This window comes from Tympanuchus pallidicinctus, unplaced genomic scaffold (genome assembly GCF_026119805.1).
Source record: "Tympanuchus pallidicinctus isolate F22 unplaced genomic scaffold, pur_lepc_1.0 scaffold22, whole genome shotgun sequence".
NCBI classification, from domain to species: Eukaryota; Metazoa; Chordata; class Aves; order Galliformes; family Phasianidae; genus Tympanuchus; species Tympanuchus pallidicinctus.
The window spans coordinates 7,957,406-7,975,508 of record NW_026294739.1 but is presented as its reverse complement, the minus strand read 5'-3'; the positions used below and the strand labels follow the sequence as shown (position 1 = coordinate 7,975,508).

The following is an 18,103-nucleotide window of genomic DNA, read 5'->3' as shown; positions in this document are numbered from 1 at the left end:
GTGCCCTTTGTCTCTTCCGAAGAAATAACATGCTCTAGGCGTACGATGATTTTTTGAGACCACGTTCTTACTGTTCAAATCTGTTCAGCAAAATCCTCCCAGGTAGCTGTGCATCGCCGCGTTGACTTCCTGTGCACTGTGTCACAGCACCAGCCTGTAGTGCTCGTGTCCTTTAGCACCCGCGGTTCAGGTTGTATTTAACGCTCTGCTGCAACCTACTGATGCTCTGAAGAACTACATCCTAGGCGATCTCCTACCAAACGTCTTCCCTCTCCAGCCCCGCCCAAGCACGAGGTTTGAAAGAATTTAAACTCCCCCTTTTCAGCACTTGTGCAGTCATTGTTTGGAGGGGAGTACTCTTCTATTTTGGCATTTCTGTATTTCAAAGTTTCCTACAATGCAAAGTCAGAATGAGTTGCTCTGAAAATGGCAGGAGAGCTTGATGAGCACAGCACGATGAACAGATTGCAGTCCCTAACATGACCAATTTTTTTCATTCAATGTTATGTTCTTTTCAGATGTTCAGCAAGTCCTCTGGATTTATGCAGAATGATTAATGAAATCAGCTTTGATAACACTTACTAAGCAGTCAAAGTTCAGGCACATTTTGCTCGTTAAGCTACTGAGAAAGTCAGCATGTGCAGAAGGTAGCAGTTCTGTACTAGGAGGCCTCAATACCAGTGCTGGGAATTTCACTTTTTCTGGGATGTCAATTGCTGTGTGTCCCTGTTAGCAGTGTCTCTTAAAAAAGCTGTGCAACGATGAAGCCAGAATTCTCAAAGGCACACAGCTCTTATGTCTTATTAATTTTAGTACAGACCGGGGACCCAGTGCTGAGCTGGCCTGAGAGACGAGAGGACAAAAACCGATCTAGGGGTACATCTGAAAAGATGGGTGCTGAGAAAATAACTGGTAGATTTTGGGATAAGGCAAGATGTCTGTGAACTATAAAAAGAGATATACATGGAAAAGAGAACTGTGGGTTTAGCAGTCTGGACCTGTGCCCACAGATAGTTGTACTTGATGGTGTGCTTCTGAATGACCAGGTGAACGGTCCTGTACACCTCGCTACATACTGTCCGCACGTGGCCCCTGGCTGGAGTGCACCTCTGCATCAAGGCTCTCTTTTGCTGATGAGGTGGAAGCAGGCAATGAGAAGGAAAACTCTGAAGTGGTGGTTGTTCAACCAGGCCCCATGGCAGAAGCAAGGCCTGGCAGTAACTCGTGTCTTGTGTTTCTGAAATTCTCTTTAAATGTCAGTCTGCAAGTCACCAAGCTGGTCCTCATCCTCACTGCTATTAGGGGCAATCACGGGTTCAGCCTAGCACATCAGGACATTCAAAATGAGATTGTTATTACTCGAAGGATTATGAAGAGGCTCAGAGTCTCCCAGAAGTTCTCATAGTGTACTTCTTTAGGATTTTTAACTTTTAAAACAAACCAAATAGTCTCAGTTCCCAAGGCAAATTAATAAATGCATTTCAGAGGGGACTGTGCTTTCCAGTTCCGTGTACCTGAGCAGCAGCTGAGGGCACTGAGCAGGTATGTGGTGCTCCGTGCTCCCATAGCAGCGCTCTGACTTCAGCAGCCCTCCAAGCCACTTCCAGGTTAAAGTTTATGGGAACAATCAGACCTCCAGAGGGAGCTCATAAGTATTTCAGTGATTTATTTATTTTACCGTTCACATTTGAACTAAAAAAAAATCCCTTGTTCTGGGAGCATTTCAGTAACCTAAGCTACGGGACTTTGTCCCATGTCTAAGTTTTACATGCCATATCTATCATAGCACTATTGGATAATGTCTTGCTTTGTGTGAAGGCCTTTGGAATACTAGAGCCATATCTGGAGCTGATTTATGTTCCTACATTCAGCACTAGTTGTTCCATACTTTTTATAATACACATCAAAAAAGAAACAGCGAAGAAATGTTTTGAGCTTTAGCCTGAGAAGAGGCTTCAGCAATCTGCCTCTGTGCTGGAGAGAATGGAGAAGTACCACCCTCCCCTGCACTACTGTTCCCTGGTTGTTTTGTCCATCAGAGGAAGGTGTTCAGCACTTCATGCAGGCCCAGCTGATCATCTCAAAACCCACTGCTCACACCCTGAGATAGGTTTGCTACTAATTTGTGTTTGGCTCAACCCATACACCAACCTCACTGAAGATGCATCACGTAACCTTACTCCTTCAAAGTAACTCAAGCCAGCACCTGTACCTGGCTGAGAAGTTATGATAAGAAGTAGTTTATTTCTGGCAGTAAGTTGCAAGGTAACATTAAGGAAGTGATTTGTGGACCATGTACTCAAAGAGGAAACCTCATGTGATGGCAGAATTGCTGTGGCAGCCCAGGGCAGAACAGGCTTGAAAAGTCTGCACCCTGCTGCTTCCATGTCCAACCTCAGGATATTCTGTATTAGCTTTGTACCAATAATGAACCCAGAGTAAGGCATTTATTTTCCTGTTAGAACTTCTAAGTATCCATTCTACACAGAATAGTCTAGAGAATGAAAAGCTCCTGAAGAGCAATTATCTGGGAGCAGAAGTTCATTAGGCTATGAATGGCTTGGGTAAGGACAGCTAGGAGACAGAAGTATGAAATACTGTATTAGTTCAGGGCTATGGGAACCCATCCATGATACTCTCTGAAGGGAAGATGATGCTTTTATTTAACGCTGGCAGTGGAAGATGAATTATCTGAATACTTGGAGGAAATTGTGTGAGGAGGTGAGTTAAGAGCTATTAATCAACAGGGACTGCTAAATTGAAACAAATGCAATCCAATATACTTCAGACTGTCCTCGGCACCAAAACACTTACGCAGATTGGGATCACGAGAAGATAATTTATGCTGGAGAAGTTTCAACTCAGGAGGAAATTATAAGCATGTGTTTTGGGGCAGCTGTAACCTAGAGCATTCTGGAATATGATTCTTACTAATTAATATTGCAAAAGTTAAGGCACCAGCATCTGCAGTGCTACCTCTAGTATATTAGCGAATTACTTTTAGTAACAAGAGCATTCCTAGATAACGGGAGGCTGTGAGTCTGATGTTAACAAATTAGTTATTGGATCAGAGAGTCCTGCTGATTAGACAAAATGGCTGAATAGCAATGGGATAGACAACGTATTATGTAGATGGAAAATATAGTAAAGGAATGTAAAACATATGGAAAGCATTTTTAAGACTGTGAAGGAGGAAAATCACTGGATCAAACCATGGAATTTGAAGTAAGAAATATACTCTGTGAAGCATGGAAATTTTGAAGCTAAAGAGTGCTTAAAATTAATGTTTTGTTCTTTTACTTATTCCTTTTTTCCTTTCTACATTACCTTATAAAATCACAGTGCCTCTGGGAATGCCCTGGTAACAATCAGGTATGGATCATGTTCACAGGGGGCTCTGAAGGCAGTAGGGCTTCTCCTGCCCCTCTGTGGCAGCCCTGCACACAACCCAGATTGCCCAACCAGCACCATTTGCTAGCAAAATTATATATTACTTTGCCTCCACCGAAGAGCTAAGAGAATTTAAGCTTGAGTATGGGTCGGAATTTTAGTCTGTGTAAGAAAAGAGTATCTGGAAATGGCATATAGGAGGCAGATCTCATGGGTAAGCTGTTTGTAATGGCTTACACCTTCTGTAGGGATGTGCAGCTAATCTGGCACAGAAGATGGATGCATTTTCCTAGGCTACTGGCCCTAGATGAATGTTTCAATGTTTGCAATTCTGAAAAGGGTAGTCATGGCACTACACACTGTGGCTTCCTTCCTTTCTTTTCTCTTGAAAACAGTGTGCAAGGGATTTAAAGTCAGTAGCAGTTTGAGCATTAGTAAGAGATAACAGGAGCTGGCATCACCACAAAACCCAGGCTAGCTCTTCCAATGAGCTGATAGCCACCAGCCGGGTCTGATCACAGCAGGATTTTAAAGCTAGTTCCCAAAGAGGGATTTGCTAATCAGAATGCAAGCTGATGGCCTTCAGGTGACTGAAGTGGAAAACTGTGATCCTGAAAACCTTGCTGAACTGCTGGCATCTAATCCCTGTAGACACCCCTGTTTTACTTGATGAACACTCTGTTTCTCAGAGCTCACACACTGCACACTGAGAATTCCTTGTCCTAAAATGTCCTCCTTCAATCATTCTGCCTTTTGGTATTTTGAAATTGGACTGTTTGCATAGAAAAGGGTAGGTCAGAAGTTTTCCCCCATCCTGAGAGATTTCAGACCCACATTTCCCATTCCTTGGGCTATGCTGTACACAGCAGGAGCTCCCCAGTCCCTCAGTGAAGCCATACAAATGTTTGAAAATAATGCATTGGGTGTGAACCTGAGAAAACAAGTAATAGAACAGGTTACATTGCCATCAGTGAGATACTGTCAACAGGGCTGATGTACCCCGTGATATGCTGAATTTAATATGAAATAAAGAATTGCTGACTGTAACCAGTCTGACTTTTTCTCTCAGGAGAGTAGTGAGGTGAGATTTTAAATTATATGATATTTTTATTTGCAAAGCATGAAGAGGGAAGTGCACTTAAGCTTCTGTTTATCTCTGGCTTATTATATATTACATTACTCTCCGTTTGTGTTGCTTGTAGGCAAGAGATGTACAACTCTTGAATGTTAACATCCTGTACATACATAAAGACAGTGTCTGTGGAAGTGGTATACTTCTCAGCTCTGATTTAAAATTCTTTATTTTTCAGATCTCATATAAAGGAATAGCTAAGTATTGCAGTACTGTGACATGTATAAGCTCTGGCATCTGCTGTGCCTCTGCACACTGGATGGAGCTCTCTGGTAGGGTAACTGCACGGGTATAAAAACCTTATGGTGGAAAATGCACAGTCCAACATGGCACATTCGCATGGTGCTACAGTACAGGATCACTCCTGCTTTTAAGCATGTGGGAGTTTTGTATTTGGTATCTTTGCAACGTGATTCAGAATTCTCTATTGTTAATAGAAGTTGTCTCAATCCAGATCTTTTGTTATCCTATTGCCATCATCTCCTTTTGTTGTTGTTGTTGTTGCGTTTTGTTTTTGTTTTGTTATTTTCATTAGGGAAATCTTCAGGAGCATAGTTAATTCCTCTGGTTTTCAGGTGTAGAAACCTTGTATCTCTCCTACTCACTGCATTGTGAGCTACAGGCTGGCTGTAAGAAAGGGTACACAGTGCTCTCAGTAGGAGGCATGCTCGGATTTTCACTGCGAATCAGAAAAACTTTGACCTTAACAAGAAAATAACAAACCTGTATTATCTGTTCCTTGGTGCTACTCCTTAAAACAGTTCTACAAGAATTGTTTTGTCTATTGCTGTACCTCCTTTATTAACTACTAAGTCACTGATTGGAGCCTGTGCCTATCTCTTGTTGTCCTCCAGACCTCTGCTTCCACTCTGAACCTTTACCTGCACTGTGCTGGGAGGTGTATACATCTGATGTGGTTTTTTTTTAGCATCTTGTTTCATCTCTTGGCTTACTGTGTGGCCCATACCAGTTGCATAAGCAACTGTAGATTTGTCAAATAATATTTGCATTCAGACAAAGGAATTTTCTTCTGTGACAGGCTTTCTGTACGCCCAGAGCAGGGCCATGCATAACTGATGTGAGTTGTGCTCCTAACATGCTACCGTGTGACATTCTCACGAACAGACCTAGGCAGCATAGAGTGCAAAGAAGTCACCGCTAGCTGAGTCCACAGCTGGTAGGAAACTGCCCAAAGCTCGAGCATGGATTGGTCTGCTACAACAGGAGGAAATGTATAGAGGGTTGTGTCTGGTCTAATTGTCATTAATGTTTTCACTAGTGACACAGTCTTTGTTTTACTCCTATGTATTAACATTTGTAGATGGTACTATGCTGTGAAGGGTTGCAATTGCTTTGATGCAGAAGATAATATTCAGAAATTAGAGAAATTATCTGAAGTTCACCACTTGAAAGAGAGGAATAAATAATGACAACTGAATTGGATTTTTAGTATTAATGAATTATTAATATTCTTTCTCTTTTAATCATCTAATTGTAGCTTAGCACTATAGGTGGGAGGCCATTTATGGGAATGGAGCTCATCTCCCACCTGTGAGTAATCAGGTGGCAAAATATTAAGTGCCACCACCCCAAGTGAAATCTGGGTAAGGATAGAGCTTTGAAGAGGGACTTTACAGAGTGAGCACACAGAGAAGGCAGAAACTAATATCCATGCTTTTGTTTATGGCATCTGTTGTGCCTGATTTGCATGCATCGTTGTACTTTCATGTAAGTATAACATAATGAGAAGTTGGGCCTAGAAGCTTTAAGCTGTTGGGGTCCACATACAAATAACATTTACTGATATAGTCAAGGACTCCCTGCAAGTTAGATTAGGAATTCAGAGAACTATAATTATTACTGTGCTATCAGTGATAAATAATTGTTCAGTCATAAGAGTAATCTTGATATTAGCCTCTAGTGCCTTTGCTAATATATCTCAAAGAAGCTATTATGTGTCATAGATCTATGTTGTCTTGTAATTGAGTGAGGAGAAAATACCTTATTTTCCAAAGGCGACTTGAAGAAATAGCCTTAAGGAAGACAGAGCAGCTGAAAAGCAGAGCACCAGGCTCACTGAGATGGGCCCAGGGCACAGCTGGGGCCACATGGGAGGCCCACCACGCAGCCTGTAATACGCATGCTTTTAAACACCTCTGGTGTGTTTGTAGCGTTGCACCTTTAACGTGCAATAGCTTTCCAGCTGTAGTTACTCTTTATGAATGACTGTTAATGAAAATGGCACCTTCTCAATATCTAGGTCTGCTTTTACACTTAGGTGAGCTCTACTTGCTGATTGCATTTCCGAGACATTTTTAGTTTCCTAGTCCCACTAGCCCTCCAGATTTGGATAGAAGGGAAGCGTCTGATTTGTATTTTCATTTCCACGATTCCCACCCCTGAGTCATTCCCAGCTGATTGCTGCCATATAAACCACTGAGAGAAAAGGATGCTGTAATGGAAACTTCTTTCGATCCGGCATCTTTCGATCTACAGGGATTTAATCTTCTGCGAGCATCCAACGCAGCTGATCATAAATGTTGTATTAAGAATATGGAAAAAAAAAAAAAAAAAAAAAAAAAAAAAAATCAAGGCAGCTTATTATCATAGGTGCTGAGGGTAAAAGCTGGGCCAAAATCATTCTGCATGGCTGTTTTTGCTGTAGGAAGTAATAGGGAAAGCTGCCTTTGTTTTTCTGCACTCGGGGATACAAGAGAGGCGCTCTACTCTCCACTGAACAGATGGTAAATTAAAAGGTAGTGTATAGACTAAAAGAGTCGGTAATTACTGTAGAACACTTCCATAGGTTGAAGGAATTGGTGATTATTATAAAAAAGCTTCTCTTAAATGGTACAGCTGCATCTTTCACACACATTAATTTAACTTCTGTAGGACTTGAATGAGAATACACATGCATGTCTTGGGCAAGAGTTTGTCCTCAGATTAGAAACATCTTCAAATTTTTGCTTACGCAGAGAATTCCAAAGTGCAATGGAAACAGTGGATTTAGTCCCATTAACTTTAATAAGATTTGATCAGTCTCAATAATGTGATGTGTCATTATTATCAACTAAAATCAGCAGCTCCCTAAGAATCTGATGGCAGCTTCAGTGTACTGTTGCAAGATAATTTTTTAACACTCTTCTCTAGTAACACTGAACAGATAGAGTTACCCTAAGCACACTATTTCTTATTCCATCTTCTTGAATGTCTTTAATTATGAGTAGAGGAAAAGGAGTGAGATGTTGGCATCTGCCATTGTTGCAGTCTGTGGAACAGAACTATTGTACTGACTGACATTAGCAGAAGTTAAATTTCAGCTTTTAGTTGGTCTCTTTGGATTGCTTTCCCTGTTAGAAGGTATGCAGCTTTGTGGTTGTCCATGCTGTCTTTTTATAACAAATAATTTCTTAGCATTATCAGTGTGTTTCATACTGTTACATATGTTAGTACTTCTTTATGGAGATATTATCGTGGACCCCCCAAAGATTCAAGAAATCCATCAGAAAGTAGATATTTTATTCTCCCATTTCTATCATAATAACCTGAGTTTGACCTCAAATTGGCTCTGTTGCTGGATAGATTAAAAAGATTTTTGTTTAAAATACAGTAATTCCATCTCATTTTTAATATCTAAATCAAAAATCGTCATATTGCCTTTCTAGTGCTGCTGCTTGTAAATACCAAGTGCTTGTTCAAAAATGTACAAACTTAAAATATTTGTATGATCCTAGCAAATCTGACACAGAGACAGGTTCTAAACTGACAACGTCACACTGGACTCCAGATTTTACTTGTGTCAATCGGTAATAGTCAGCTGCTAGGCAGAGTTGTAGTTCCTTTGTGACCACTCAGTACAAGGAGTCTCAGTTCACTGCAGTTACTCCCATACAGCAGGGCTTCAGGGAAGCCCTAGTGATGGCATGTTAGTGTTTAGTGAGGATCTTTTCCTCTCTTTCTCCTGCAAATTCATCCTTGAGAGCTGCTGAGGTTCCTTGTGGGAAATGGGGTGGGCTCCAGAGTTCCTCGCTGAGATTTCATCAGCCAGGAAAAACCAGGTCTCTGGCTGCTTTGGAGGGCAAGCTTACATCCATTTGCTCTCCAGAACCATCCTAGGGTTTGGCACAAACCAGTCCTCTTGCGTTGTGCTGAACTACAGCCAGCTTGTGTTCCTCAAGGCCTGAGGGTGACACCTGAATCCCTTTGGTTTCAGTGGTAAAGGGAGAGGAGCCTTGGTCACCCAGCCAGTTGTTGGTGTTATGCACGCAGTGAAACCAACAGCAGTTTCAGTTTCATCTGCTGTGAGAAGCAGGAGGAGAAAGAGAGAACCACGTTTATCCCCAAAACCATACCGTGTTGGCCGTATTTCCACTCTGAGGAGTGAGATTCATGAGCCAGCAGCTTGGCTTGGACTGGGCTGTGCATAGAACACAGAGGTGTGTGCTGCAGCTCAGCCATGGAGCGTGGGCTGGTGCAGTGTGCTGCAGCCACAACAGGGCACTATGAGGAAGTCCTCTCAGGGTAGCAAAGGAGAGGCCTTTGCTCATCCTAATGACAATTCCTCCAGCTGCATGGGATTTTTCAATGAGTGGGGAGGAAGTGGTGGTAAAGAAAAAGGCTGCTTGCTGCACTTCTGGCTGTACTTAAGACTGAGCAAGATGGCGGGATGGGTTCCCCATTCACTTTGCTCCACAAATGGTGATATGGGGAGAGAGCCTGGGCTAGTTTTTCTATTTATTTTTATACTGTAGTACTTGTGTCCTGTTCTCTGCATTTTCGTAAAGAAAAATGAATTTGTGCAGCACCTGCTTGTAAAAAGGAAAAAGTGGCAAAGCATCCAGTGTTCACCCAGGAGGATTACACATTGACTTATGGTGGCCCTAGTTCACTTCCACTACAGCTTCTGATTCTTGAGATTTTGTACCTGCAAGGTAGCAGGCTAAGTGCACTCCAAAATAAAATTTAGAGGTCATGAGACACATCCTACAAATTATTTCAGGCAGAAATAAAATCAAGCAGGCTGTGTTTAGAAAAGAAAAAGAAGAAGCCTCCTGGAATGCAGTCCTCAATGCCAAGTACACTTTGTATAGAGAACCATGGAAAAACAGCATTTAAAAATGGAAAGGTCAGGATCTTGACCTGCTTGACTTCCACAAATGGTAAAATATGCTGACTGGGGAAGAAGAATGTATGCACGGAGGTATGGGGGACACAACTGAGAGTTAATATCCATGAAGACATTTAATCTTGCTTTTATTATTCTGTGTCAGTACAGTGAAAAATATGCAGGTGGAGCTCTTCCTGTGATTCTCCAGGTGTTCTGAATATTCCTAAATGAAGACTGATTGCATGGAATTACCTTAGGCCTCTGTTAGTTTAACTTTCCTGCCTGTTTTTACAACTACAGAGATAGTTGTAATGATGTGCACATCTCAACTGCTATGTGAAGCAGGTGTAACTTCTGCTTTAAAGGGTAAAGCCTGTTTCATCTATGGCCTCATGTTTGTAAGTACGTGCAATTTCAGTCGTGCTAAATATGACCAGGCTATGTACTTATCATAACAAGTGACGACTGATGCAATTAAAACATCAATTTTTATCATACCAACTGGAGTGTTTCAGCTGAATGTATTTAGTAGAAATGATGATAGTGGAGAAATATTTTAAAGCTGAGAACACATCAGCCATCCACCAAATGAGACAGACTTGAAATTGATTTCCCATGATTTTCCTTGCAGCTTCTGTGTTACAATTTTGAGACTTTCTAAAATGAACTTCAGCAGACAGCGGAGGAAAGATGCAAAGAGTGAAACTCTGAGGGCCATCCTGCCCAGTGCTGCATGCCAGACAGCTGGTAGGAGCCACGCAGAGCGAAATGTGTAACCACCACCTGTAATAACCACCTGTGTTTTCTGCACACTTATTAGCAACGTTCTATATTTGAAGATGCTTGTAGCCTTGTGGGTGCCAGACAGCTTACAGGACATGGGTATTGCTTCTCACATTTTACACCAGGTGTAATTGAGAATAACATAAGTAAATGGAAGGATTTCCTTGTTTGTCTCCCACAGTAGTAAGACTTAACTTTTAAAAGAGTTCCACCTGCCCCATAAGGCACTTACAGATAGACTTGGGGCAGTTGATCTATTATGTCTGTAGTTTTAAGTAGCAAGTGATTTTGCTTGCTGTATTATTTCAAGTTTATGCAGTCCTCAGTAAAATAATTCGTTATGCTCCCAGGAGGATTGTTGCTCTTCATCCAACTGAGATCTTTTCTCTTGATTTTTGTGTACAATTTATGCCTCATTCCATTCACAATGCAAAGCCAGCTTTCCCAAAAGCAACTAGCTTGGATGAATCAATATTTCTTCAAGAATAAAATTGGGTTTGGAGTGAGGGTATTTGTATCTCTGGTGTACAGGAGTGCAGATAAGATCTGATCCCTGTGATATCCTCATTTTCAGACCACTGATCTGATGGCACGTTCTTATCAGAGATGCCATAAATACATAGGCATCTTTGTTCTCAATGAAGATATTCTGTACTTGGCTACTGTGATGTCCTTTCAATGAAGCAGATTTTTTTTCTTTTCTCCTGTACCTCTTCTATTCAATACTACAAAGGTACAGTAATTATAACACATGGATATAATTAAATAAGAGGTTGGATCTGGTATTTCATAATCAAGGGAAAATGTTCTGACCTCAGCGAGCCTCTAAAACAAGCACACAAGTTGTGTTCTACAAGCAGCGTTATTGCTGGTAATAATTCTTTATAAAAAGGATGCGTGTTTGCCTGGGGTTTGAGGGTTACTGCAATGTGCAGTAAGTTGGATGGAGTGGCTGTAACTAGATGGGAAGTGAACAGTGGTGTCTTAAAAGTTTCTGAATTGTTTGACCAATTTAAAAGGCATTTGAGTTGAAAATCACATTAAAAGCATTAACTTTCTTGTGCTAGCAATAGTAATGGAGATTGCAAAACGTGGAATTTAGCTGCATCAGCAATCAGAGACTTCTTAGAATTAATGAATTAATGGCTCCAGGATGCCACTGAACAGGAGAATCCATTTCACCTCATGTGGACAGGAAGAAATTATAAGACCATATGAAACTCAGTGTGGATTATATAGTATCATTGCTTCTTTGCAGCTCTGATAGCGAAACCCACAGAAGCCAGATCCAGCCAGCTTTGCAGTCAGGAGGCTGACCAGGAGGCAGCACCAAGGCTGTAAACAGTGATGGGAGAGGCGGGAGGTGGAGAAAGGTGTTCTGTCAATGGAGAAAATGTCTGCGTTGGTGCCTGTGTACATCAAGCAGACCTAGGGAGTTTTGCTGTGTTTTTTGTTTTCCTCTGTGCCCACGGGAAATGAGCACGGGGGAGGGGATGGTTGTACTTGTGAGAAAGTGGAACTATTGTTCCATTTTAGCTCACATGCAGCTGTGAGGGGAAAATTGTTTTTGTGCTGTTGCTAAAAGAGACAAAACTTCAGTAGTGTTACTGCTTAATGCAACTGCTCATTGAGGACTTGGCGTGCTATTAGTAATGGTTTTGAAATAAAATTGTTCCAAACATTCATCATCATTGAGGAAATGTTCAAGACCCAAAGTGGTTCTAAGTGGGAAACTCAATCCAAAAAAGTACAGCCAGCCATTATGTGTAATGCTGAAATTGTTCTCCATCAAGGATACAATTGCAGTCATTCAACTCTTAGGGTTGGTTGTAAGCAGTTGTAGGTGTTGGCTCCAACTTGTATTTTAAGAACACGTTTGTGTAGCTTCAGATCTCCAGCACAAGACTTTCTGCTCAGCCAGAGATGTGACTCTGCCCTTCTTGCTACTTTAGTAATGCTAATTACATGTTTAGGAGCTGACAGGTTTCTCAGGGGGTGGTGATTAACAGGATGTGCAATAAATACTGCTGTGGCTTTTTCTTAGCAGTTTGTTTGTACATTTATGGTAGTTGCCTCATTCTTGTGATCCTGTGCATATTCATATTTAAGCAACCAGGGCTGATGGCCCTGCCAGCACCATGCTAGGGGATGCCTGGAGTCAAGTGGAAAGGCTCCTGTGTAACAACTGATTGAAACCTGAGAATTAAAAAACTTCTGAATCACAGAGGAACTATGGGACAAAGCAGAAGAATTCATCTGGCATAATAAATAATTTGGTGAACAGTTAAATTCCTGCAAAATCCTGGGTACCTGTGCTTTGTGCTGTGCAGGACAGCTTCAGAAGCAGACTCAGCTCATCTATGACAAAGCTCCATACTGTCACAGAATGTTTAAGGGGATGATAATCAAAGATATGTGTTGTGTTTAATCCAACTGCCTTTTTGCAGGGCTGACCACAGCTGAGCAGCAGCAAAGTGCTCTGCCTAAAGCCAAAACAGCTGCAAGCCCCTGGGCCTCCATTCTCATTTTCTTAAAATCATTTTCCAAGTGTGTGTGCTGAATGAAAGCCATGGTTAACATTCACGATGATTCTTTTTCACACATGCAATGTGTGTTTCCTTTGCTGTCTGCAACAAATTGCAGTGAAGCGTGTTGCAAAGTTCATCTTTGTGTTGAGGCAGAATGCTTCCTTAGAGTCATCACGACTGCTCTTCTTTTTCTTCTTCTTTGCAACATCAGGCTGCAGCTTCCTGTACTGAGCCTGACCTGGACCATTTGCAAAGTGAATGAGTCTCCTTTCTTCATCTTTGAGTCACTTTTTGTGACAAATATTTCTCAATAGAACAAGAAAGAAAAATCCAATCCTATACTGCTTCTTTACAGAGCTGAACTTCAGCTTTCGAACAAGCATCATCTCTAAAATATTTGAAGGCAACACCAACAGTACAAACATCTAGACTGGTAGCTTTACTTGCTGTAAGCCATTACGGGGGCACTTGCTGCACTTCAGACGATTCCCCTCACTGGGGAAGCCCTGACCTCAGCTGTGAATGCCATAGTGCCGTCCGTACTCTGCTGGGTGGCTTCAGGACACGGGGATTGAGATGGGGTGGCCAAAGGGCAGCACACTGCTGCATTTCTCTTGGCTTCACGTCAGCTAGGTTACAGATAGAAAGAGTGGAAAAAGGCAACACAGTTCCTGTTTGCTTTTGCATTGTTTCAAAGAGAAGATGAGTAAAGTCTTAAGTCTTTCAAAACTCAGTGTTGTAACAACGGGAAGAAAGGTTTGTCACCAAGCAAAAACACAAAAGTCCTATGCTGCAGGGCCACATCCTTCTGCGCTGTGCTGATGGGAGACCCGATGCCAGCAACGGTGTGCAGCCACAGCCCTGCTCCCACCTGAGCTCCATCAGTGCCTATTCAGGGATTATACCTGGGGTTACTCAGGGTCTGCATCAGACCGGTCCGGTGTGGACTGATGGACCCCCACGGGGTGGTCACTCTCCAGTGTCTCCTTGGCCGCTCTATCTAATAATTCTTCATCATGAGGAAAGCTGAAGCACCCCGTCAGAAGGAGTTCCAGCGGGGCTCTCGGCACCACAGTTGCGTGTCGAGGAGTCAGTCAGCCCGGCCGGGGCTCCGGGAGCCGCCGCCGCCCCTCACTGCTCCCGGGGGCCGTGCGGGGCCGCTCCGCGAGGAACACGCTGGCCGGGGAGGGCCGGGGGAGGCCGCCCCGCGGCGCTCGGGGGGAGCGCGCCTCGGGCGGGCGAGCGGGGAGGAGAGCTCGGGAGGGAGCGGGGCACCCCAGTTCCGCTTCCTGACGGCGCCTCGGCCCGGGCGGGGAGCGGCAGCAGCAGCGCGGGGTGCCGGCGCCCATGGCCGGCGAGCGGACGCGGCGCTTCACGCGGAGCCTGCTGCGGCCGGGACAGGCGGCGGAGCTGCGGCACAGCGCGGCCACGGCCGCCGCCACCGCCAGCGGCCGCCTTCAGCAGCGGGTGAGCGCGGGCGGCGGGGAGGGGCGGCGGGCGGCGGCCAGGTGCGAGGGGCGCGGCAGGGACGGGCAGGGCAGGACAGCCCCGGCGGGATGGGGAGGGGGCCTGGGGGGCTCCGGGATGGATCCCGGCACGGCCCCGCCGAAGCCCTCACGGGCAGCGCTGCTCAGCAGGCAGCCTCGGCTCGTAGCCTCAGCCTGCAGCCCGCCGCTCTTTTGCGCGCTCTCTTCTCTTTTGAATGGATACTGGAAGCGAAACGCGAAAAGCTCTCTGCTAAAGTGAGCCTCGCGTGCAGCGGGGATAAGGGGAGCGAGAGCTCCCAGTCATTTGCTGTCACTCGCATGGCTTCTGGGGACTCGCAGCCTGCAGCACGGCCGCCGAGCTGCGGAGGCTCCGGCTGGCACGCGGCGCTGCACGGCGCCCGGCCTCGTGCGGCCACCCCACTCTGCGCGAGGCTGCGGCTCCATTGGCGGAGCGGCACCGGCGGCCGCTGAGGTTCTCCGGTGTTGGCTCTCGGAGCCCAACTGGACGGTAAATCGCTCGGGTTCGCTGGCACGCGTGCTCAGCCTTTGTGAATTATCAGCCGTTTGTTAGGCGTCTATCAGCCGTTCTTGTGTTAAGGTCCCTTTGGACTTTTTTAAAGAGACGTGTTCTGAGAGACCAGTCCCCAGATGATCAAGCACATCACGATGTCTGTGATTTGCGTAACTCAAATATTTTCCTTTTCTAATTTTTCAGGCCAGACAGCTCATTAAGTAGCCTAAAAGGTGGAAAGAGAGAAAGTTGTAAGTGAAATGTCATCACTCATCAAAGTTGCTGGCATGCAGTGCCTAAACACAAAGCTTTGTATCTCCCTCTGCGAAAGTGAGAGCTCATTCCCTGTTCACGTAACTCAGCGGGTATTGCCCACTGCTCTACAGAGCTTTGCCAAAATTGTATGTCCTGCATGTCTGCACACCAAGTTCAAGTTTTTTTTCTTTACATCACTGGGCCTGCAGTGCTTTTGCAGGCATCTCCGACTGTCTATGTAAGGTTTTTCCATGCTTCAGACTTGTGAAAACTTGGTAGGGGCTTACTGCTCTCTGACATCGTTTGGTGTGCCATTAACTCATCAGTATCCCAAGGTGTTTGGGCAGTCATAGGGCACCTCAGGATTAGGATTCGGCCCCTGGTCAAATAAAACATCTAATACTGATAAAGCACTGTGGAGGAACCATCCCAGTAGGGCTGGGCTCTGCCTAGGCACTGTGCTGAGTTGTCAACCTTGGAGCATGTGTTTGAATCCATGTTCCAGCTGAACTGCTGGGTTTTCTAGCTGCAATTTGAGGGATTTGGGATGAAGTTCTGTTAGGAGTACTTTCTGTTCTGCCACATCTTTGCTGCAAGGATACGAGAAAAATGATGAAATGGGTGAAGCAGATCTGAATACAGTGGTCTGAGTCCCTTGAGGAGAGGATTGATATGGGTTCGTTGGTTTGTTTGTTGGTGTTTTTTTGGGGGGGGGTTTTCTGGGGGGGACTCAGGGTACAAAGCTGTTATCTTCAGAGATAAGTCCCTTCTAGCTGCGTGAGCTCACTCAGGACCAGCAGAGTTGGCCACTGCACCTTCCTGACAGTGCTGGGCATGGGGATGCTGGGACAGATGCTGCAGCAACGGTTGCTGTGTGGCTGTTGGAGCAAAGCTCCACAGGTCTTGGGTGTTCTGGCTGAACTTTTACTGGATTCTTGCACCAGAAGTACTACTCCTAGTAGGAAAAAGCCTGGTGCATTGCACAAGGCATGTCGGTGCTCCCTGTTCCTTGCTCAGGGTGCAGCAGTACCTCGTGTACTCTGAACCTGGCTTGGAGCATCCTGATGGCAGGAGGCAGGGTGTGTGAATAAACGGCTGCTGGGAATTGGGGGAGGTGGGAAGGTGGAGGCAGGAGGCCTTCTGGCATGGCCCTTGTGCCTGTCCTGGGGGGACTGACAGCTGGGCCTCTGCCAGCAGGGTTTGCATCAGGGGCAGGCAGGTTCCAGCAATCTGATGAGAGCTCAAATGCCTGCTGCATGCAGTGTCTCAGGGTAGAGCTGTGAGTTGCATCTTCTACCTTTTTACTGCCTTCAAAAGTATTGCTTTTTCATCTGTGTGCTTTCCCTTCCTTTTATTTATTTATTTTATTTATTTATGTATATATTTTTTAATAATATATTTATTTGCTTGGTGTGGAAAAAACAGTTGCAAATATTCAGCTCAGAATTCTGTTTGTAGATAGGAAGAAGTGTCCAAGCAATCAGGGGAGGGAGGTGGGAGGAGGGAAGATGCCTTTATCACTTGGTGTTGTGGTGTGTAAGAGTGGAACTTCTTCAGTGCCCTGAAAGACAGAACATGGGAGTAGGGGCTGAGGGTGAACCTGGCCACATGTACTGTTGGGTTTGGTTGTGCATCCTTTACTTGTTATGCAGCCAGGGTAGGACAGACTTCCATGCTCAGAATCAGGCTAACACATGAAATAGCCCTCACAGTAAGATCATGATTTGTTTAGAAGGTACAGTGTTAACTGAGCCGTTCCAAGGACAGAAGTACTTTGGGAACTGGGCTGTGAAAGGGCCCTTTCTTCTGAGGATAGTCTGATGTCTACTGTTTGTCCAGCACAAACTGAAGCAAGGCATTTATACAGGCAGTGAATGTACCGTGTTGTTACAGATAAAATAGGCCGTGTGTGTTTGTACATACGTGTACATGCCCAGTCCTCACAGGCCATCTATTGATCTATTTCTCTGTAGACTTCTCAATGTATTGACTTGTTCTTATTTTCCCTTTTTCCTTGGTTAATGCTGGGATGATAGCCTTGTGGAATAATCCTGGAAGCGCATGCATAGAGTGAGAGTTTCATGCCCATTTTGGTGCTTGAGGAGAGGGCTTATTCATTTCATGGGCGTAAGGAAATGTTATCTGCAATCTCCTTCCAGTGAAGGTTTTGCTTTTAGGTTTCTGTGCACTTGAGGTGTCAAGGTCTGCTCAGTGTGGGCAGCTTATCAAGTGTATTCGGAGTGTTTGCAGCCTTCCGTGAATGTAGTGCAACACTGAAGTTTTAAACAACTTGTTTAGAAACTTGCTTACACATCTGTATTCCAAAATTTATCTTTAATATCCTTTGCAGCATACTTTACTTCTTCAAAGACAAACCATTGCTTATAAGTAGTTTCCTTTACTAGTATATATTTTTTTTAGTTTTGGAGTGCCCGATGACTAATCCTGTAGCTGCTCCCCAGCTGGGGTGTCCCAAGGACACTCGGAGCGGTGTGGAGCTGACAGGGATCTGATCCTTTTCAGCCGGCTCTGGAGCCCAGATGTAAGAGTGAGCCGAGCAAAGGGCACAGACAAGAATGCGCTGTTTGCACATTTTGCAGCTGCTGAACTCCCTCCTCTGCAGGCAGACAAAGAGGCCTGATTCTTCTGCGTAATTCTAGGAACCGCGTCTGAGGCTTGCAGTGAGGATCATGTTGATGCAGAAATGAGGAAAGGGAGATAAGGGAAGAAAGCCTTGGAGAGAGTGGAGAGAGAAGACGGAAGAAACTCGTCTAGAAAGAGTTTATCAAGTGTTCTTCTCACTGGAAAAAATGGGGGAAAAGAGGAAAGACTTTGTAGGGAAGGAGAGGCTGAAGAAGACAATCAAACGGAGGAAAGAAATGAAGAGAGCTGCAAGAAAGATCCATCAGG

General features: G+C 44.5%; 2 protein-coding genes across 3 annotated transcripts in view; both read left to right on the top strand.

The window, feature by feature from the left end:
* SERPINE2 (serpin family E member 2) overlaps positions 1–18,103 on the top strand; it is a 606,689-nt gene that overhangs the window by 270,539 nt on the left and 318,047 nt on the right. The gene's annotated exons all lie outside the window — the stretch shown is intronic.
* The window catches only part of DOCK10 (dedicator of cytokinesis 10), a 136,339-nt gene continuing 132,516 nt past the window's right edge, over positions 14,281–18,103 (top strand). For both annotated transcript variants that reach the window (XM_052686394.1, XM_052686393.1), the window contains exon 1: positions 14,281–14,407. In XM_052686394.1, coding sequence (XP_052542354.1) covers positions 14,288–14,407 — 120 coding nt within the window. In that variant the 5' untranslated portion in view covers positions 14,281–14,287. The remainder of the gene's footprint in view (positions 14,408–18,103) is intronic.